At 41.9% G+C, this 22,465-nt stretch overlaps 1 protein-coding gene and 1 long non-coding RNA gene across 2 annotated transcripts in view; one reads left to right on the top strand and one right to left on the bottom strand.

Moving 5' to 3' along the window:
* The window catches only part of LOC120047308 (C-Jun-amino-terminal kinase-interacting protein 4-like), a 25,444-nt gene extending 10,702 nt beyond the window's left edge, over positions 1-14,742 (bottom strand). Inside the window, exons 1-16 of the mRNA XM_038992830.1 lie at positions 14,620-14,742; positions 12,818-13,199; positions 12,469-12,663; positions 12,212-12,332; positions 11,663-11,733; positions 11,428-11,489; positions 11,203-11,269; positions 10,934-11,109; positions 10,415-10,665; positions 10,025-10,082; positions 9,621-9,773; positions 9,465-9,504; positions 9,219-9,346; positions 9,042-9,095; positions 8,542-8,682; positions 8,175-8,310 (exon numbers count right to left, since the gene is read on the bottom strand). Coding sequence (XP_038848758.1) covers positions 8,175-8,310; positions 8,542-8,682; positions 9,042-9,095; positions 9,219-9,346; positions 9,465-9,504; positions 9,621-9,773; positions 10,025-10,082; positions 10,415-10,665; positions 10,934-11,109; positions 11,203-11,269; positions 11,428-11,489; positions 11,663-11,733; positions 12,212-12,332; positions 12,469-12,663; positions 12,818-12,916 — 1,752 coding nt within the window. The 5' untranslated portion in view covers positions 12,917-13,199; positions 14,620-14,742. The remainder of the gene's footprint in view (positions 1-8,174; positions 8,311-8,541; positions 8,683-9,041; positions 9,096-9,218; positions 9,347-9,464; positions 9,505-9,620; positions 9,774-10,024; positions 10,083-10,414; positions 10,666-10,933; positions 11,110-11,202; positions 11,270-11,427; positions 11,490-11,662; positions 11,734-12,211; positions 12,333-12,468; positions 12,664-12,817; positions 13,200-14,619) is intronic.
* A 202-nt stretch (positions 14,743-14,944) lies between these two features.
* LOC120047772 lies at positions 14,945-17,314 on the top strand. Its single transcript, XR_005476922.1, has 2 exons — positions 14,945-15,063; positions 17,007-17,314. It is a non-coding gene; the product is annotated as an uncharacterized LOC120047772 (long non-coding RNA).
* The last annotated feature ends 5,151 nt before the right edge of the window (positions 17,315-22,465 follow it).

Raw genomic sequence — 22,465 nt, 5'->3', positions numbered from 1 at the left:
CTGTAAAACATGTATCCTGTTTGCTATAAGGCACTAAAGTAATACTGTAAAACATCTATCCTGTTTGCTATAAGGCACTAAAGTAATACACGCATCCTGTGCTATAAGGGACTAAAGGAATACTGTAAACATGTATCCTGTTTGCTATAAGGCACTAAAGTAATACTGTAAAACATGCATCCTGTTTGCTATAAGGACTAAAGGAATACTGTAAAACATGTATCTGTTTGCTATAAGGCACTAAAGTAATACTGTAAAACATGTATCCTGTTTGCTATAAGGCACTAAAGTAATACTGTAAAACATGTATCCTGTTTGCTATAAGGCACTAAAGTAATACTGTAAAACATGTATCCTGTTTGCTATAAGGCACTAAAGTAATACTGTAAAACATGCATCCTGTTTGCTATAAGGCACTAAAGTAATACTGTAAAACATGCATCCTGTTTGCTATAAGGCACTAAAGTAATACTGTAAAACATGTATCCTTTGCTATAAGGCACTAAAGTAATACTGTAAAACATGTATCCTGTTTGCTATAAGGCACTAAAGTAATACTGTAAACATGCATCCTGTTTGCTATAAGGCACTAAAGTAATACTGTAAAACATGCATCCTGTTTGCTATAAGGCACTAAAGTAATACTGTAAAACATGTATCCTGTTTGCTATAAGGCACTAAAGTAATACTGTAAAACATGTATCCTGTTTGCTATAAGGCACTAAAGTAATACATGCATCCTGTTTGCTATAAGGCACTAAAGTAATACTGTAAAACATGTATCCTGTTTGCTATAAGGGACTAAAGTAATACTGTAAAACATGTATCCTGTTTGCTATAAGGGACTAAAGTAATACTGTAAAACATCTATCCTGTTTGCTATAAGGCACTAAAGTAATACTGTAAAACATGCATCCTGTTTGCTATAAGGCACTAAAGTAATACTGTAAAACATCTATCCTGTTTGCTATAAGGCACTAAAGTAATACATGCATCCTGTTTGCTATAAGGCACTAAAGTAATACTGTAAAACATGTATCCTGTTTGCTATAAGGCACTAAAGTAATACTGTAAAACATCTATCCTGTTTGCTATAAGGCACTAAAGTAATACATGCATCCTGTTTGCTATAAGGGACTAAAGGAATACTGTAAAACATGTATCCTGTTTGCTATAAGGCACTAAAGTAATACTGTAAAACATGCATCCTGTTTGCTATAAGGGACTAAAGGAATACTGTAAAACATGTATCCTGTTTGCTATAAGGCACTAAAGTAATACTGTAAAACATGTATCCTGTTTGCTATAAGGCACTAAAGTAATACTGTAAAACATGTATCCTGTTTGCTATAAGGCACTAAAGGAATACTGTAAAACATGTATCCTGTTTGCTATAAGGCACTAAAGGAATACTGTAAAACATGTATCCTGTTTGCTATAAGGCACTAAAGTAATACTGTAAAACATGTATCCTGTTTGCTATAAGGCACTAAAGTAATACTGTAAAACATGCATCCTGTTTGCTATAAGGGACTAAAGGAATACTGTAAAACATGTATCCTGTTTGCTATAAGGCACTAAAGTAATACTGTAAAACATGTATCCTGTTTGCTATAAGGCACTAAAGTAATACTGTAAAACATGTATCCTGTTTGCTATAAGGCACTAAAGTAATACTGTAAAACATGTATCCTGTTTGCTATAAGGCACTAAAGTAATACTGTAAAACATCTATCCTGTTTGCTATAAGGCACTAAAGTAATACTGTAAAACATCTATCCTGTTTGCTATAAGGCACTAAAGTAATACATGCATCCTGTTTGCTATAAGGCACTAAAGTAATACTGTAAAACATGTATCCTGTTTGCTATAAGGCACTAAAGTAATACTGTAAAACATGTATCCTGTTTGCTATAAGGCACTAAAGTAATACTGTAAAACATGTATCCTGTTTGCTATAAGGGACTAAAGTAATACTGTAAAACATCTATCCTGTTTGCTATAAGGCACTAAAGTAATACTGTAAAACATGCATCCTGTTTGCTATAAGGCACTAAAGTAATACATGCATCCTGTTTGCTATAAGGCACTAAAGTAATACTGTAAAACATGTATCCTGTTTGCTATAAGGCACTAAAGTAATACTGTAAAACATCTATCCTGTTTGCTATAAGGCACTAAAGTAATACTGTAAAACATGCATCCTGTTTGCTATAAGGGACTAAAGGAATACTGTAAAACATGTATCCTGTTTGCTATAAGGCACTAAAGTAATACTGTAAAACATGTATCCTGTTTGCTATAAGGCACTAAAGTAATACTGTAAAACATGTATCCTGTTTGCTATAAGGCACTAAAGTAATACTGTAAAACATGTATCCTGTTTGATATAAGGCACTAAAGTAATACTGTAAAACATGTATCCTGTTTGATATAAGGCACTAAAGGAATACTGTAAAACATCTATCCTGTTTGCTATAAGGCACTAAAGTAATACTGTAAAACATCTATCCTGTTTGCTATGAGGCACTAAAGTAATACATGCATCCTGTTTGCTATAAGGCACTAAAGTAATACTGTAAAACATGTATCCTGTTTGCTATAAGGCACTAAAGTAATACTGTAAAACATGCATCCTGTTTGCTATAAGGGACTAAAGGAATACTGTAAAACATGTATCCTGTTTGCTATAAGGCACTAAAGTAATACTGTAAAACATATCCTGTTTGCTATAAGGCACTAAAGTAATACTGTAAAACATGTATCCTGTTTGCTATAAGGCACTAAAGTAATACTGTAAAACATGTATCCTGTTTGCTATAAGGCACTAAAGGAATACTGTAAAACATGTATCCTGTTTGCTATAAGGCACTAAAGTAATACTGTAAAACATGTATCCTGTTTGCTATAAGGCACTAAAGTAATACATGCAAAACATCTATCCTGTTTGCTATAAGGCACTAAAGTAATACTGTAAAACATCTATCCTGTTTGCTATAAGGCACTAAAGTAATACTGTAAAACATGTATCCTGTTTGCTATAAGGCACTAAAGTAATACTGTAAAACATGTATCCTGTTTGCTATAAGGCACTAAAGTAATACTGTAAAACATGTATCCTGTTTGCTATAAGGCACTAAAGTAATACTGTAAAACATGTATCCTGTTTGCTATAAGGCACTAAAGTAATACTGTAAAACATGTATCCTGTTTGCTATAAGGCACTAAAGTAATACTGTAAAACATATCCTGTTTGCTATAAGGCACTAAAGTAATACTGTAAAACATGTATCCTGTTTGCTATAAGGCACTAAAGTAATACTGTAAAACATCTATCCTGTTTGCTATAAGGCACTAAAGTAATACTGTAAAACATGCATCCTGTTTGCTATAAGGCACTTAAGTAATACTGTAAAACATGCATCCTGTTTGCTATAAGGCACTAAAGTAATACTGTAAAACATGTATCCTGTTTGCTATAAGGCACTAAAGTAATACTGTAAAACATGCATCCTGTTTGCTATAAGGCACTAAAGTAATACTGTAAAACATCTATCCTGTTTGCTATAAGGCACTAAAGTAATACTGTAAAACATGTATCCTGTTTGCTATAAGGCACTAAAGTAATACTGTAAAACTTGTATCCTGTTTGCTATAAGGCACTAAAGTAATACTGTAAAACATCTATCCTGTTTGCTATAAGGCACTAAAGTAATACATGCATCCTGTTTGCTATAAGGCACTAAAGTAATACTGTAAAACATGTATCCTGTTTGCTATAAGGCACTAAAGTAATACTGTAAAACATGTATCCTGTTTGCTATAAGGCACTAAAGTAATACTGTAAAACATGTATCCTGTTTGCTATAAGGCACTAAAGTAATACTGTAAAACATCTATCCTGTTTGCTATAAGGCACTAAAGTAATACTGTAAAACATTCATCCTGTTTGCTATAAGGCACTAAAGTAATACTGTAAAACATGCATCCTGTTTGCTATAAGGCACTAAAGTAATACTGTAAAACTTGTATCCTGTTTGCTATAAGGCACTAAAGTAATACTGTAAAACATGTATCCTGTTTGCTATAAGGCACTAAAGTAATACTGTAAAACATGTATCCTGTTTGCTATAAGGCACTAAAGTAATACTGTAAAACATCTATCCTGTTTGCTATAAGGCACTAAAGTAATACTGTAAAACATCTATCCTGTTTGCTATAAGGCACTAAAGTAATACTGTAAAACATCTATCCTGTTTGCTATAAGGCACTAAAGTAATACATGCATCCTGTTTGCTATAAGGCACTAAAGTAATACTGTAAAACATGTATCCTGTTTGCTATAAGGCACTAAAGTAATACTGTAAAACATGTATCCTGTTTGCTATAAGGCACTAAAGTAATACTGTAAAACATGTATCCTGTTTGCTATAAGGCACTAAAGTAATACTGTAAAACATGTATCCTGTTTGCTATAAGGCACTAAAGTAATACTGTAAAACATGTATCCTGTTTGCTATAAGGCACTAAAGTAATACTGTAAAACATGTATCCTGTTTGCTATAAGGCACTAAAGTAATACTGTAAAACATGTATCCTGTTTGCTATAAGGCACTAAAGTAATACTGTAAAACATGCATCCTGTTTGCTATAAGGCACTAAAGTAATACTGTAAAACATGCATCCTGTTTGCTATAAGGCACTAAAGTAATACTGTAAAACATGTATCCTGTTTGCTATAAGGCACTAAAGTAATACTGTAAAACATGTATCCTGTTTGCTATAAGGCACTAAAGTAATACTGTAAAACATGCATCCTGTTTGCTATAAGGCACTAAAGTAATACTGTAAAACATGCATCCTGTTTGCTATAAGGCACTAAAGTAATACTGTAAAACATGTATCCTGTTTGCTATAAGGCACTAAAGTAATACTGTAAAACATGTATCCTGTTTGCTATAAGGCACTAAAGTAATACTGTAAAACATGTATCCTGTTTGCTATAAGGCACTAAAGTAATACTGTAAAACATCTATCCAGTTTGCTATAAGGCACTAAAGTAATACTGTAAAACATGTATCCTGTTTGCTATAAGGCACTAAAGTAATACTGTAAAAAATGTATCCTGTTTGCTATAAGGCACTAAAGTAATACTGTAAAACATGTATCCTGTTTGCTATAAGGCACTAAAGTAATACATGCATCCTGTTTGCTATAAGGCACTAAAGTAATACTGTAAAACATGCATCCTGTTTGCTATAAGGCACTAAAGTAATACTGTAAAACATGTATCCTGTTTGCTATAAGGCACTAAAGTAATACTGTAAAACATGCATCCTGTTTGCTATAAGGCACTAAAGTAATACTGTAAAACATGTATCCTGTTTGCTATAAGGCACTAAAGTAATACTGTAAAACATGTATCCTGTTTGCTATAAGGCACTAAAGTAATACTGTAAAACATCTATCCTGTTTGCTATAAGGCACTAAAGTAATACTGTAAAACATGTATCCTGTTTGCTATAAGGCACTAAAGTAATACATGCATCCTGTTTGCTATAAGGCACTAAAGTAATACTGTAAAACATGTATCCTGTTTGCTATAAGGCACTAAAGTAATACTGTAAAACATGTATCCTGTTTGCTATAAGGCACTAAAGTAATACTGTAAAACATGTATCCTGTTTGCTATAAGGCACTAAAGTAATACTGTAAAACATGTATCCTGTTTGCTATAAGGCACTAAAGTAATACTGTAAAACATGTATCCTGTTTGCTATAAGGCACTAAAGTAATACTGTAAAACATGTATCCTGTTTGCTATAAGGCACTAAAGTAATACTGTAAAACATGTATCCTGTTTGCTATAAGGCACTAAAGTAATACTGTAAAACATCTATCCTGTTTGCTATAAGGCACTAAAGTAATACTGTAAAACATGCATCCTGTTTGCTATAAGGCACTAAAGTAATACTGTAAAACATGCATCCTGTTTGCTATAAGGCACTAAAGTAATACTGTAAAACATGTATCCTGTTTGCTATAAGGCACTAAAGTAATACTGTAAAACATGTATCCTGTTTGCTATAAGGCACTAAAGTAATACTGTAAAACATGCATCCTGTTTGCTATAAGGCACTAAAGTAATACTGTAAAACATGCATCCTGTTTGCTATAAGGCACTAAAGTAATACTGTAAAACATGTATCCTGTTTGCTATAAGGCACTAAAGTAATACTGTAAAACATGTATCCTGTTTGCTATAAGGCACTAAAGTAATACTGTAAAACATGTATCCTGTTTGCTATAAGGCACTAAAGTAATACTGTAAAACATCTATCCAGTTTGCTATAAGGCACTAAAGTAATACTGTAAAACATGTATCCTGTTTGCTATAAGGCACTAAAGTAATACTGTAAAACATGTATCCTGTTTGCTATAAGGCACTAAAGTAATACTGTAAAACATGTATCCTGTTTGCTATAAGGCACTAAAGTAATACATGCATCCTGTTTGCTATAAGGCACTAAAGTAATACTGTAAAACATGCATCCTGTTTGCTATAAGGCACTAAAGTAATACTGTAAAACATGTATCCTGTTTGCTATAAGGCACTAAAGTAATACTGTAAAACATGCATCCTGTTTGCTATAAGGCACTAAAGTAATACTGTAAAACATGTATCCTGTTTGCTATAAGGCACTAAAGTAATACTGTAAAACATGTATCCTGTTTGCTATAAGGCACTAAAGTAATACTGTAAAACATCTATCCTGTTTGCTATAAGGCACTAAAGTAATACATGCATCCTGTTTGCTATAAGGGACTAAAGGAATACTGTAAAACATCTATCCTGTTTGCTATAAGGCACTAAAGTAATACTGTAAAACATGCATCCTGTTTGCTATAAGGCACTAAAGTAATACATGCATCCTGTTTGCTATAAGACACTAAAGTAATACTGTAATACATGCATCCTGTCTGCTATAAGGCACTAAAGTAATACTGTAAAACATCTATCCTGTTTGCTATAAGGCACTAAAGTAATACATGCATCCTGTTTGCTATAAGGCACTAAAGTAATACTGTAAAACATGTATCCTGTTTGCTATAAGGCACTAAAGTAATACTGTAAAACATGTATCCTGTTTGCTATAAGGCACTAAAGTAATACTGTAAAACATGCGGCAAAGAACTTCATTTTTTGTTCTGAATACGAAGCATAATGTTTTGGGGCAAATCCAAAACGACACATAACTGAGTACCATTCTTCATATTTTCAAGCATGGTGGTGGCTGCATCATTTACATTTACATTTAAGTCATTTAGCAGACGCTCTTATCCAGAGCGACTTACAAATTGGAAAGTTCATACATATTCATCCTGGTCCCCCCGTGGGAATTGAACCCTAGTCCCCCCGTGGGAATTGAACCCACAACCCTGGCGTTGCAAGCGCCATGCTCTACCAACTGAGCCACACGAGACCATCATGATATGGGTATGCTTGTCATCTGCAAGGACGAGGGAATTTTTAAGGATAAAAACATTTATGTAATAGAGCTAAGCACAGGCAAAATCCTAGAAGAAAACCTGGTTCAGTCTGCTTTCCAACAGACACTGGGAGATTAATTCACCTTTCAACAGGACAATAACCTAAAACACAAGGCCAACTATACACTGGAGTTACTTACCAACATGACATTGAATGTTCCTGAGTGGCCTAGTTACAGATTTGACTTAAATAAGCCAAAACTTTAAAATGTCTGTCTAGGAATGATCAACAACCAACTTGACAGAGCTTGAAGAAGTTTTAAAAGAATAATAAAAATGGGCAAATATTGTACAATCCAGGTGTGCAAAGCTCTTAGAGACTTAGCCAAAAATACTATTTATAATCTCACTGCAATCGCTGCCAAATGTGATTCTAACATCTATTGACTCAGGGGTTGAATACTTACGTAATCAAGATAGATTAGTGTTTTATTTTCCATAAATGTTTCACAAATATTATAATTTCTCCCACTTTGACATTACAGATTATTGTTTGTAGATCGTTGACAAACAACTACAGTTAAATCTATTTTAATCCCACTTTGTAACTCAACAAAATGTGGAAAAGTCAAGGGGTGTGAATACTTTCTGAAGGCACTGTATGTGTGTGTATGCATGTTCACCTGTGTGTGTGACAGTGGCATGCTCCAGCCATGAACCTGGCGTTTTCCCAGGGTTCCCCAGACATGGGAGCGGATGTCTCTGTACAGCTCCCTCCTCCTGACCCGCGGAGACAGGGCTGCAGCAGGGGAGGCACCACTGGGAGGAAACGGGAAGAGGAAGAACAGAGGGGAAGAAGGGGCAGTGGGTGAGAGAGTGGTTTAAAAAGATGTACTGCTTTATGATAGTTACTAATGTAACCTATGTTACTAATGTAACCTATGTTGGTAGATGAGGTAAGTTCACTTCAGACCTTACAATGTAAAGCACTTTGAGCAGTTGGAAAGAGCTCCAAAGACATGTAATCCCATTATCATCATATCAACGTACTCTGTCTGAGTCGTACTGACAGCCAGTTGCCGTGGAGACCCCATTGGTGAGTGAGTGAGGGACGGGGACGTCGGCAAGGTCAGCGCTAGAGCAGCAGACGGAACCAAGGGGTTCTTGTTCAGGCCAAACAAACGGTTGAATCTTGAATGGACAGAGAGACGGTTAATGGTTAATTTGACTGCAATTGACCAGAAACTCTGCCCACCTCACAGGAATACAATAACTCTTACACATAACTTTCCCCATAGGCACTCTGGTCATGTGCTTGGGCTATAGACTGTGTAGCCACAGGTAAATATGAACAGCTATTGAGCTAAATGTTGTGAAGTCAGGGTTCAGAGCCAGGCCCAGGACAAATATGTGTGGTTGTGTGCCTGTTAGCAGCTCAAGGTTTAAAGTGGAGAAAGTGGTTAAAAGCATCTGTGGACTTCTTTACTGCAATAATTGCCTAATTAAAAAGTTGTATTTTTCTTCCTGATTCTTCACTCCCTCGCTCTCACCTTCTCCACACACTAGTCCTCTCTCTCTCAGTGATCCTCTCTTCTTGGGTGGCCCTGAAAAAAAAGATGACTGATGTGAGATGGAGAGAAATTAGTTATTCCCTTCTCCCTTTTCTACAGGACTATGAAACCTCCTGTCAGTCTACTTCTATGGGGGAGACAGGCAGGTATGGTTACCGAATGGCCTGACTGCGTCTTACAGCCTCCTGCAGCTCAAACAAACGCTCCTTATACTGGTTCTTCTCCATGACAACACGGGACATCTCCGAACGAGAGAACCGACGCAGCGATATGGGCAGGGAGGACTATGGGTAACAGATTAACATTCTAGTTAGAGTACATCAAGTCCATTAGAGAAATGAAAAAAAATGACAACATCTATTAGCAGAAAATAAAGAGACAACACAAAGAAAGCCCTCTTACATCATCGTCTGATTGATTTGCTTCCAGTTCTTTCCGAAGTCTACATTAAAGCAGAAACACACGCAATCAATGAATCACACCACATGAACAAATATTGTTTTTATACCTTTGTCTCATTCTGCCAACCATCAATGACCTGACACTAGAGTTGTGTACCTCTTGGTTTCCTCCTCCATCTCCTTCATCCTTCCCTCCAATCGGGTGACAGTCTCCTGGCAGGAAGTCACCTCCACCTTAAGAGCTGACCTCTCATTGGTCAGCTCCTCCACACGAGAGATCAGTGCTTTCCGGGCTGCATTCACTAACTCACTGGGAGAGGTAGAGGGAGACAATGTAAGAGTGAGAGAAAATTAATAAGAGAGAGAATGCAAAAGTGAATAAATACAGTAAACAAAGGACCCATTGTACTCCGTTTTACTTCAGGCCCAATGTGCACTCTGTCAACGTATCTAAATGAAACAGAGGCATAGTGAATGGTAAGCCCCCTACACACAGAGTTAGTCACACAGGACTAGTCATAGTAGGGTAATAATAACGGTGGGATAAACGCGGGGACTTACTGGGTGTGTTTCAGGTCCTCATACTGAGAAAGAATCTCCTCAAACTGGTCGGTGCTGCCTGCACAGACAAGAAGAAACAAACAGTTCTCACCACAAATAGCATTAACCCATACCTTAACCCTAAGTCAACCCTTTTCAGAACAACTAGCTTGTAATTGCTCACGCCAGATCACATGACATTGACACTTGAATCCAGTGTAACTAGTGCCTACTGCCCAGCACTGCCTAAGATACCCCCTCAGCTCTTTCCCCCTAGCCTTCCTCTGGCTGGAAAATGAGGTTGTATGTGTTAAGAGAGCAAAGGGCATACGTTTCATCTTATGTGAACAACCAGTGCAGTGTTTCACTGCAAACAGGGGGCGTAGGTGTGCCCTTGCCTAATGGCCGTACCTCTGACACTGGCCCCCTGGTCCACACTCTCTATGTATTCCCGACTCAGCTCGGACAGCTCTGAAAACACAGACTCCGTGTTCCTCAGCTCCCATTCCAGACTATCCATATCCTCATCCTCCATCTCCTGCTTGGCTCCTTCCTCTTTTTTCTCCTCCTTCTCTCCTTCCTTCTCCGCCACCTCCTTAATTTCTTCCCCCATGCTGGTCTTGTCTCTGATTGGCTCTTTGGCGTCTGCTCGGACCGGGGTGCTAGGGAACATGGGTAACAGAGAAAAGGTTGGGAGGGGGCAGTGAGTGTCAGTTTGTCCAACAGTAAAGTGTGTGTTGGGGAGATGTCCAATCAAGAGTCTTTCTGAACCATGACAGACCTGTGAAGGGAAGTCGTCTGATTTACAGTGAACTAGTTGTGGCTGAGTTGGTTTATGGTTATGAATGTGTAAAAGAAAAGCTTTCATGGTAATGCAATAAAGCCAGTCCAGTTCATCTTGCACTGTAAGTGCACACATAGAGGACATACCTGGCCTTCATAAGGCCATGAAACTTCACCAGCTCAGGGGTGGAGCTTATGATGTCATTGATGAAGGACGCATCTCTGTCTGGCTTTACAACAATGTCAATCACCCTATCGTCCTTGGTTACCGGTTCTTCCAACAGGACAGAATTAGGAGGTGTTTCTGGCCTTTGATCAGTTAGCTGGAAAAGGGGAGGAGTCGGTAAGGACAACTTCCGTAGAAAAATACTACTGCTACAAGACAGAACAGAGGTTATCAAATCTAGAGAACGTACCTCCTGCCCGCTAACACAGGATTCTGACTGGCCGGTAGATTGTGAATTCTTGGAGCGCACATGGTTACTAAAGACAGACAGGGCCCATTGTGACATCATAATGCAGTGAAAATCAGAAACCATCAAATGAATGTACCACAGTGAGAGAGATATCTTTAGAATGGAAAGACTGCATACCGGTCCATGTTGTTGTAGTCATATTAACTGAATTGAGTGTTGGCTAACCTTAGTGGAGATCCCTCTATATCCCTTTTCCTCTCCAGCAGATCCTTATAACTGACCACCAACTGAGAGACAGCGAGAGAGTGAGAGAATGGAGAGAAAAAGAAGGACAAAAGGGAAGGACAGCGGGGATAATAAAATACATTTCCAATGATGGACAGCAGCTGTTACTGATAGAAGAGTACACAGACGTTGAGTCCCAAACAGCCTCGTCAGTCTAAACATGCTGTCGTCTGACCTTGTTGTGAGTGTGCTTCAGTGTGTTCAACTCTCTGCCCAGTCCAGCCCTCTGCTCCTCCAAGGCCACCACTGTCACAGAAACAACACACAGTAGCAATTAGCATCACATATAGTACAGTATGTCTCAATGACCAGGGTCCCAGTGTGATTCTGCCATAGCCTACTTGCCATGGTCTTATCAAACATCCTCAGTTTGTAACACAAATGATGTGAATGAAGGAAGTGAATATAAAATAATCTACACGGACATGAAGAGGGTAAGCATAAAGAGAGAGAGAAATAGATAGAGATTGATTGTTACAACACTGTACATAGTGATAATAGAACATTTGAAATGTCTTTATTCTTTTGAAACTTCTGTGAGTGTAATGTTTACTGTTCATTTCTGATTGTATACTTCACTTTTGTTTATTATCTATTTCACTTGCTTTGGCAATGTTAACATATGTTTCCCATGCCAATAAAGCCCTTTGAATTGAAATTGAGAGATAGAGGGGGGTGATAGAGGGAGGAAGCGATGGACACCCAGACCCAGTCAGACACTCACATTGGTCAGCCTGCTCTCTGGCCTTTTTCTCCAGTTCTTTTTCCCTCCTCTCTCTCTCTTTCTCTCTTCCCCTCATCATCCTCCGCTCCTGCTCAATCTGGTCATCCAACTCCAGATACCGCTAAATGCAAAAAACAAACATTTATTAAAATGAATTAAACTATATGAAACTGAGTTGAAAAGGAATCGACCTCAAACCCTGACCCCATATCACATTAAAAAAATTATAAACCATAAACACTTCCATCCCCTCTCACCTCTTGGCTCTCTCTCCTCAGTAGTTTCTCACTCTGGTATCTCTCCAACAGCTCATCTCGCTCTCCTTTCTCTCTCTCGGCCTCCTCCTCCCTCTCTCTGAGCTGGGCTCTGCAGCTGGCCAGGCCCTCCAGGACCCATACAAGGATGGGCACCAGGGACTCCACAACCCCTACGCCATGGGTCTCTATCACTGCCTGTAGCAGGGAAAGAGGGATGGGGGGTAGCATCAGATGAGTGTGGGTGGTGATGGAGAAGAGACAGAGGAATTAACCAGCTAGGAGAGAGAGAGGCAGGAAAGTGGGCGATAGAACAGAAAGCAGTTGAGAGGTGGATGTGATGTGTGTTTACCTGTAGCTCTGAGTACAGTTTACCGGCCTCTTCACTCACAATATCAGGGTCCAGATCCAGCTCCCCAGACCCACACAGGATACTCTCTCCACACTCCATCCCTCTCTATCTCCCTCTCTGTCTATAAGTTAATTGGTCTCAGCTGATATGAGTATATGAACTGTGTGTCTGTCAATACACTTCTTCCTCATATATAAATACCTACCCACCTAGTTTATCTAGACCTCTCACACTCATGTCTACTCCAATTTCCTCCAGCTCTCTACTGTACATGGTCCTTCCTCCATTTCTACAGTAAATGACCACCCTATTCCCCTTAATGACTCTTCCTCTGCTCTAGCTGTAGATGTAACTGATGTCAGGGGGGAGGTTGGTGCCCATTCTGAAAGAGAGAGAAAAAAACAATCATAATCATTTCTACAATGTCAGTGGAAATGTTAGTTTTTTTTATTTCTTCATTTGAGGAAATATAGGCTTGCAGGTACATACTACATGACTATTTTTAGAAGTAAAAACCCCTTTACAACAATCAAACCACCATCATCTGTTTCTCTTTCTGTTCTGTTTCCTGTCTCTCACTGTGAGGGCTAGAATGTGAACTCTAAACATAGAAGTGCTACAGTGTGTATCGAGTTAGTTACTTTATTCACACTATGAGTCTTGTCTACTTTTACATATGTCTGTTGCTCTCTCCAATAACAGGTTGTGCCTTTAGACAAGTGACCTGGCAGTATACAGAATAGGAATGACTTAACATTTAGCATTAGTAAGCAAAATGACTCCATGCACGGTTAGTAAGCCTACTCCTTTTAATTCTCACACATGACTTTGCGTGTTTCCCACCCTGATTTGCCCTAGCAGGCGTACCTGTCCTCCTCACAGATCCCTCCTCCTGCCACCACCAGGCTCTTAACTGGGGATCAAAACACATGACAGTACCCACTACCCTGGTCTAGGCCTCACACCTACAGGCAGTGGATCCCAAGTAACCTCGACCAACGTCTGGCAAGCCTTGTCCCTGGATATGTATATCACTGACGAGGTTGATTTCTTGTTCATTGTTATTTTAAAGTGGTGATTCTGCTGCTGCTGGTGATTCTCTGATCCACCTCTACGCAGATGACACCATTCTGTATACTTCTGGCCCTTCTTTGGACACTGTGTTAACTAACCTCCAGACGAGCTTCAATGCCATACAACTCTCCTTCCGTGGCCTCCAAATGCTCTTAAATACAAGTAAAACTAAATGCATGCTCTTCAACCGATCGCTGCCCACACCTGCCCGCCCGTCCAGCATCACTACTCTGGACGGTTCTGACTTAGAATATGTGGACAACTACAAATACCTGGGTGTCTGGATAGACTGTAAACTCTCCTTCCAGACTCACATTAAGCAACTCCAATCCAAAATGAAATCTAGAATCGGCTTCCTATTTCGCAACAAAGCCTCCTTTACTCATGCTGCCAAACATTCCGCCGTAAAACTGACTATCCTACCGATCCTCGCGCACACACACACACACACACACACACACACACACACACACACACACACGATATTGAATGACAGGAACACACGGATGTCCAAAGAATAATCGACGATGCAGCCTAAGCAATAAACACCAACTCGATCTAGCCGGCCTGAAGTGCAATAACATGATGACGTTTGCGGTATAAATAAACCATTGACTGACAACAGTCACCTTATAGATTTTACGAGATCACCTTAATTTCATTTGGCCTACTGTAGTTCGGAGAACTGAACCAAAACGTTCACTCTGTCTTTTTATATGTTAACTCACCTTTGAGTCTCTTTAGTTCCCACAACTTGTATATCATTTGTTGAAACGGGTAATATTCCAGTCGTTCACTTTGAAGAAGATATCAATTACTCCTACAGCGAGTTTGAAGAAGGGGGTGTGGTTTAATTTAGACTCAAGTTGACCGAATTCCTATTCTGGCCTATCGGAGTGATAGGCTGTTCTCAGTGTCCAACGGCCGTGTAAAAAAGGCGGGTCTTGTGAGTAAAAAAAAGTTCCTAACGTGAACAATGACACGTGATGAGGGGAACGTTGAAGCGTTGTCAGGTGACCTTCTCTAATACCTGTCTAAACGTTTCACATAATATGACCTTTCACCCCTTTTTTCATTAACTGTTTTTCCCAGCGGTTAATCAAGTACAGTATAACTATGTGAACAACTGAACACTGCAGAAGACCAGCAGATGTTTGCAAAAACGTGACCAGGTATCCAATTTCCTCTAGGCAGTTATTCCATAGGCTACTGTATATTAACCAGATCCAGTTGTGTTTTTTTACAGAAAATCCTGCTAACTATGCGCTGAAATTGCAGGAAAAGTTTCCTTTTTGCGTAACATGAGTGACTACTGTAATAACAAATGGTTTGGGGAAGTGAAGGAAATGTGTCAGTGAAACTCAGTACTCTTAGGCAATTCATAAGCCTTCGCATGAAACTATAGAAAATGAAACTAGTTTTGAGTATTGCTAGCAAGGTCATGAAAAATGAGTACAGTACATTCTCCAGCAGATGGAGGCAAACACACATCTGTCTTTGTCTCCTGTCTGTCCATCTGTATGTACACTGACTGTACAAAACATTAGGAACATCTTCCTACTATTGAGTTGCACCCCCTTTTGCCCTCAGAACAGCCTCAATTCATCGATCATGGGCTCTAAAGTGTTAAAAGCATTCCACAGGGATGCTGGCCCATGTTGACTCCAATGCTTCCCACATTTGTGTTAAGTTGGCTGCATGTCCTTTGGGTGGTCGACCATGCTTGATACACACAGGAAACTGTTGAGCGTTGCAATTCTTGACACACTCAAACCGGTGCGCGTGGCACCTACTACCATACCCCATTCAAAGGCACTTCAATCTTTTGTCTTGCCCATTTACCCTCTGAATGGCACGCATGCACAATCCAGTCAGTCTAGATGAATGGGAGGAGACAGGTTATAGAAGGATTTTTAAGCCTTGAGACAATTGAGACATGAAGTGGATTTAACAGGTGACATCAATAAGGGGTCATAGACTGACCAGGTGAATCCAGGTGAAAGCTATGTCATGAAAGAGCGCACTCAGTGTTTTGTACACTCAGTGGCAAGAAAAAGTATGTGAACCTTTTGGAATTACCTGGACTTCTGCATAAATTGGTCATAAAATTTGATCTGATCTTCATCTAAGTCACAACAATACACAAACACAGTCTCCTTAAACTAATAACACACAAACAATTATACGTTTTCATGTCTTTATTGAACACACCATGTAAACATTCACAATGCAGGGTGGAAAAGTATGTGAACCCTTTGATTTAATAACTGGTTGACCCTCCTTTGGCAGCAATAACCTCAACCAAATGTTTTCTGGAGTTGTGTATCAGACCTGCACAACGGTCAGGAGGAATTTTGGACCATTCCTATTTATAAAACTGTTTCAGTTCAGCAATATTCTTGGGATGTCTGGTGTGAACCGCTCTCTTGAGGTCATGCCACAGCATCTCAATCGGGTTGAGGTCAGGACTCTGACTGGGCCACTCCAGAAGGCGTATTTTCTTCTGTTGAAGCCATTCTGTTGTTGATTTACTTCTGTGTTTTGGGTCGTTGTCCTGTTGTATCACCCAACTTCTGTTGAGCTTCAATTGGAGGACAGGTGTGCAAAGCTGTCACCAAGGCAAAGGATGGCAACTTTGAAGAATCTGAAATATAAAATATATTTTGATTTGTTTAACACTTGTTTGGTTACTACATGAGTCCATATGCGTTATTTCATAGTTTTGATGTCTTCACTATTATTCTACAATGTAAAAATAAAGTAAAACTCTGGAATGAGTAGGTGTGTCCAAACTTTTGACTGGTACTGTATATAGTGTATTCTAATCATGTACAGTATATATATTTTTCTTCTAGGATTATTATTGCTAGGTATTACTAAACGGTTGGAATTAGAAACACAAGCATTTCGCTGCACCTGCGATAACATCTGCAAATCTGTGTATGCGACCAATAAACTTTGATTTGATTTTATAATGGAAATGTTATGCAATGTTTTACAAACGGTGGGCCTGTCTGACTCAAGAAGGAGTGAAGAGTGACATGCAATGACCATGTGAAAATTCATCTTTTAAACTACTTGCATCACATAGAAAATGGTGTTTTGTTTTCCACAGGAAACCTCTCATCGTCAACCTTTCCTGCTGCATTCCACCCAGATTGAAGAGGGAGATTGAGAAAGATGAAGAGGAGGGAAAAGAGAGAGAGAGATAAAGGTCTATTTATGTGACACCAGAACAAGAGGGGAAAGAATTGGCGTTTACACATGGAGCCAGAGATTGTCAAATATTTTATCTTAAAATTACTCAACCAAAATACATTTTTATGGTGTGAAACAAATTCATAACATACATATAAAACATGACTGTTCTTCCACTAATTACTAAAGTGTGACTATGTGCAATAATCATGACTTGAAAACATATTCCTCTCTCTTTTTTTCATTTTTACACAGTCACAGTTTTTATAACACTCCTCCCTCTCTCCCCTATGAGCACCACCTTCCCATCCTCCCTCGTTATCTCTCTCCTTCTCTTCGTCAGGAAGCGAAAGCCCACCACACTGCCCACAACCCCAAAACTGATAGCCAGAACCACCAATCCCAGCCCCAGGAGGTGCGAGGTCCGGCCCCCGACCTGCACTGATTGGTCCCAGATTCCCAGGGTAACCACGCTTAGGCCAATCAGAGTGCCCCAAACACCAAAGGCTAGCATGCAGGAGCCACAAGACCGTTCAGCGCCCCCAGTTATCACGGTGATGCCTGCCACGGAGACAACCCCTCCTGGTAGGGTCACCATCTCTGATTTGGAGTCATAGGTCACAGCGGAGGTGGTACCTGGGAGAGTGGAGGGATCCAGGGTGTCCATCTTTGTTGTTATCTTTTAGATGCCTCTTTCGTACTGTTACTCCTTTTGTACGTTTCTCTTTGTTTTGGTGCTCTCTTGGCTTTGTGTCCTGTGTCCAGTCTCGTGTCCAGTCTTGTGTCCAGTCTCGTGTCGTCTTGTGTCCAGTCTCGTGTCCAGTCTTGGGCCACAAAGTAGTCAGTTAAAGCACATGGATGAAGGTGTTCATCTTGTCTGCAGTACAGTTTTTCCTATTGAATGATATGATCGTGATGCAATCTAATGAAATTGATCAGTGACAACAACCAGTAACAAACCAAGATATTACATAGACAAGATCACTCTTGTCTATGTAATGCGAGGATTTTTTCGTTATTGCTTCAGGATATCTTCATATAGACGTATTTGTCTTTACAGTGTTTAAATCAGGCTATAGAAGTCCCTAATCAATATTACATGACTCTAGAGCTTTAACTCAAGCATTAAATAAAGAGAAAGAAAAAAACACTGCTTTTAAAGAGAAAGAAAACTATTTAATTTGAGAGAAAATAAATACTCACCTCATTGGCTTCCTATCAATATTGGACCAAAGAGCACATTGGTTGATATGTAAAATGTTGGTCTATGGACATCCTTTACATTCATGAAAATCATTCAATTACTCAAGAGCCCAAATGTATGGGTTTTGTCATCTTCAGTAAAGGCCAAACTGTGTTGGCTTTCTCTGTGGGGAGATTCTAAAGAAATGGGAGCAGACGACTCATTGCTTGTCACCTTTATCATGTGACGCCTACAAAGACGGAGGCGGACGCAGTTGTTATGATTGTTGTTATCATTTGTTTGTTTCTGCTGTTCTCTGTATTCAGTAGGAAGGTCTCGTCTGTCGTTAAGCCTCATTATGACCCATTAACTGGTATTTATCTAGGACCCCTTCCTTTTTCTCTCCCTCGTTCCCTCGCTCTCTCTCTGAAGGTTTGGGTTGGGTCCCACCAAGGCATTGTTTGGGTAGACCTAGAGTTAGTTTTTTCTAGTTCTTAAAAGGTTTCCCTCTCCTTGTTTCCAATATCACTTACTCTCTTTAAGTGCCCTTTCTGCACTATTCTATTGAAAATAAATCACATTAGCAATGGTGAATTTGAGTGTGTTCATAAAAAGCCTCAGAACTCTTTTTTCCACACCTTATTTCCACCATATTTTTAGGTTTATAGCTGCTTATTTTGACCCTGAGGCAATGAGACTTTATAAGTACAGTAGTCCTGTTTTTAACTGTATGGAATATGCTTTTCAGTGTACTGCTTCTTGCGGTTTGCTACTGTCAGGAAAAATAAACGACCTGAATGTTGTTATTGGCCAATGCAGACCTGTGACACAGATGGAGAGGTCACAGAGGTTCAGCCGTATTACCTATATGTGTCAGTAAGAACCCAGGATGATCCTCTTCCCAGGCCACAGAATGAGGTTCCCGTCTGTCTGAAGACCAGAAGACATCCCTACCACAGACAGACAGATGTACTCACACGTTGACTCAATTAACTGCTTGTGTAACGCAGGGGTTTCCTGGCACGGTAGCTAGTACGACTATTTACGAACAAACTGACATTCCCAGAAATGTGCCAATGTTGATCTGAAACCATGGAGCATATATAATAATGCCATGTTTCCACCTGAGATTTCCCCCAGTGTTTACCCAAAGGGCTCAGACTTGTATGATTCTATCTCCACGGACCAGCACCTGTGTCTCACTGGGCCATGGCATCGACGGTCCTGCTCTGACTTGGGGCCAAGGCCTGACCACTGATACTTTTCAGCCTTACATAACAATGGTTACTGTGAACATGGGTTAACACCTTTCTATGGTTAACACGTTCTCACAAAGCAACTGTCTTGATGACACAGAGGTTGTTGATTCTGCTCTTTACAAGTCGTTGATAGTCTACTCCTGCCTTTTCACCCCAAGTCTTTAGTGTCACACTCCTGATGGAAACAAAATAACTGTAACGGCAGCCTTCCTCCTCTTCGTCTTCGTCTCTTCGTTCCGCATAACACGGTGTCTGCCCGTACTCTCGCTCTCCACGGTAAGCCCGGGAAGTTGGTGCAGGTCTCCTACCTGACTTCGCCACACTCCCCTTTAGCCCCCCCCCCAATACATTTTTGGGGTTTCTTCTCGGGCTTCCAGCTACCCTTCCGTGCTGCCTCCTCATACCACCGCTCCTCGGCTTTAGCTGCCTCCAGCTCTTCACGAGAGCGGCGATATTCTCCAACCTTAGCCCAGGGTCCTTTACCGTTCAGAATTTCCTCCCATGTCCAGGAGTCCTGTGTAATGGGCCGCTGCTGCTGCTGTCGCTGCTGCCCGTTACTACGCTGCTTGGTCCGAGTTTGGTGGGTGGTTCTGTAACGGCAGCCTTCCTCCTCTTCGTCTGAAGAGGAGGTGTAGCAGGGATCGGACCAAGACGCAGCGTAGTTTGTGCTCAACATATTTAATAAAGACGAATAAACGTGAACACTTACAAAACAAAATAACAAATGTGGCAAACCGATACAGCCCTATCTGGTGCAGAGAAAACACAAAGACAGGAAACAACCACCCACAAAATCCCAACACAAAACAAGCCACCTAAATATGATTCCCAATCAGAGACAACACAAAACACCTGCCTCTGATTGAGAACCATATTAGCCCAAACATAGAAACAGACAAACTAGACACACAACATAGAATGCCCACCCAGCTCACGTCCTGACCAACACTAAAACAAGTAAAACACACAAGAACTATGGTCAGAACGTGACAGTACCCCCCTCCTGAGGTGCAGACTCCGAACGCACCACCTAAAACTGTAGGGGAGGGTCTGGGTGGGCATCTGTCCGCGGTGGCGGCGCTGGACGAGGACACCACTCCACCATTGTCTTTGTCCCCCTCCTTAGCGTCCTTTGAGTGGCGACCCTCGCCGCCGACCTTGGCCTAGGAACCTTCACAAAGGGCCCCACCAGACTGAGGAGACTGCTCCGGACCGAGAGATAGCTCAGGACAGAGAGGTAGCTCAGGACAGAGAGGTAGCTCAGGACAGAGAGGTAGCTCAGGACAGAGAGGTAGCTCCGGACTAATGGCAGCTCCGGACTGAATGGCAGCTCCGGACTGAATGGCAGCTCCGGACTGAATGGCAGCTCCGGACTGGAGGGCAGCTCATAACTGGAGGGCAGCTCATGACTGGCGGGCAGCTCATGACTGGCGGGCAGCTCATGACTGGCGGGCAGCTCATGACTGGAGGGCAGCTCATGACTGGAAGGCAGCTCATGACTGGAAGGCAGCTCATGACTGGCGGGCAGCTCATGATTGGCGGGCGGCTCCGGCAGCTCCTGACTGGCGGGCGGCTCTGGCAGCTCCTGACTGGCGGGCGGCTCTATCAGCTCCTGACTGGCGGGCGGCTCTAGCGGCTCCTGACTGGCGGGCGGCTCTGGCGGCTCCTGAATGGTGGGCGGCTCTGGCGGCTCCTGACTGGCGGGCGGCTCCTGACTGGCGGGCGGCTCTAGCGGCTCGGGACAGACGGGCGGCTCTGACGGCTCGGGACAGACGGGCGGCTCAGATGGCGCTGGGCAGACGGATGGCTCAGATGGCGCTGGGCAGGCAGGCAGCTCAGATGGCGCTGGGCAGGCAGGCAGCTCAGATGGCGCTGGGCAGGCAGGCAGCTCAGATGGCGCTGGGCAGGCAGGCAGCTCAGATGGCGCTGGGCAGGCAGGCAGCTCAGATGGCGCTGGGCAGGCAGGCAGCTCAGACGGCGCTGGGCAGGCAGGCAGCTCAGACGGCGCTGGGCAGACAGGCAGCTCAGATGGCGCTGGGCAGGCAGGCAGCTCAGATGGCGCTGGGCAGGCAGGCAGCTCAGATGGCGCTGGGCAGGCATGCAGCTCAGACGACGCTGGGCAGACAGGCAGCTCAGATGGCGCTGGGCAGACAGGCAGCTCAGATGGCGCTGGGCAGATGGCCGACTCTGACCTGCTGAGGCGCACAGTAGGCCTGGTGCGTGGTGCCGGAACTGGTGGTACCGGTTTGTAGACACGCACCTCAAGGCTAGTGCGGGGAGCAGGAACAGGGCACACTGGACTCTCGAGGCGCACTATACACCTGGTGCGTGGTATCGGCACTGGTGGTACCGGGCTGAGGGCACGCACCTCAGGGCGAGTGCGGGGAGAAGGAACAATGCGTACAGGGCTCTGGAGATGCACAGGAGGCTTGGTGCGTGGTGCCGGAACTGGTGGTACCGGGCTGGAGACACGCACCACAGGGCGAGTGCGTGGAGGAGGAACAGAGTTCTGGAGACGCACAGGAAGCTTGGTGCGTGGTGTAGGCACTGGTGGTACTGGGCTGGGGCGAGGAGGTGGTGCCGGATATACCGGACCGTGAAGGCGTACTGGCTCCCTTGAGCACCGAGCCTGCCCAACCTTACCTGGTTGAAGGCTCCCCGTAGCCCGACCAGTGCGGGGAGGTGGAATAACCCGCACTGGGCTGTGCAGGCGTACCGGGGACACCATGCGTAAGGCTGGTGCCATGTACACCGGCCCGAGGAGACGCACTGGAGACCAGATGCGTTGAGCCGGCTTTATGACACCTGGCTCAATGCTCAATCTAGCCCGGCCGATACGTGGAGCTGGGATGTACCGCACCGGGCTATGCACCCGTACAGGAGACACCGTGCGCTCTTCCGCATAACACGGTGTCTGCCCGTACTCTCGCTCTC

Source organism: Salvelinus namaycush, chromosome 5, assembly GCF_016432855.1.
Source record: "Salvelinus namaycush isolate Seneca chromosome 5, SaNama_1.0, whole genome shotgun sequence".
Taxonomy (NCBI): Eukaryota; Metazoa; Chordata; class Actinopteri; order Salmoniformes; family Salmonidae; genus Salvelinus; species Salvelinus namaycush.
The sequence above is the reverse complement of the archived record's forward strand: the minus strand, read 5'-3'. Positions and strand labels throughout refer to the sequence as shown.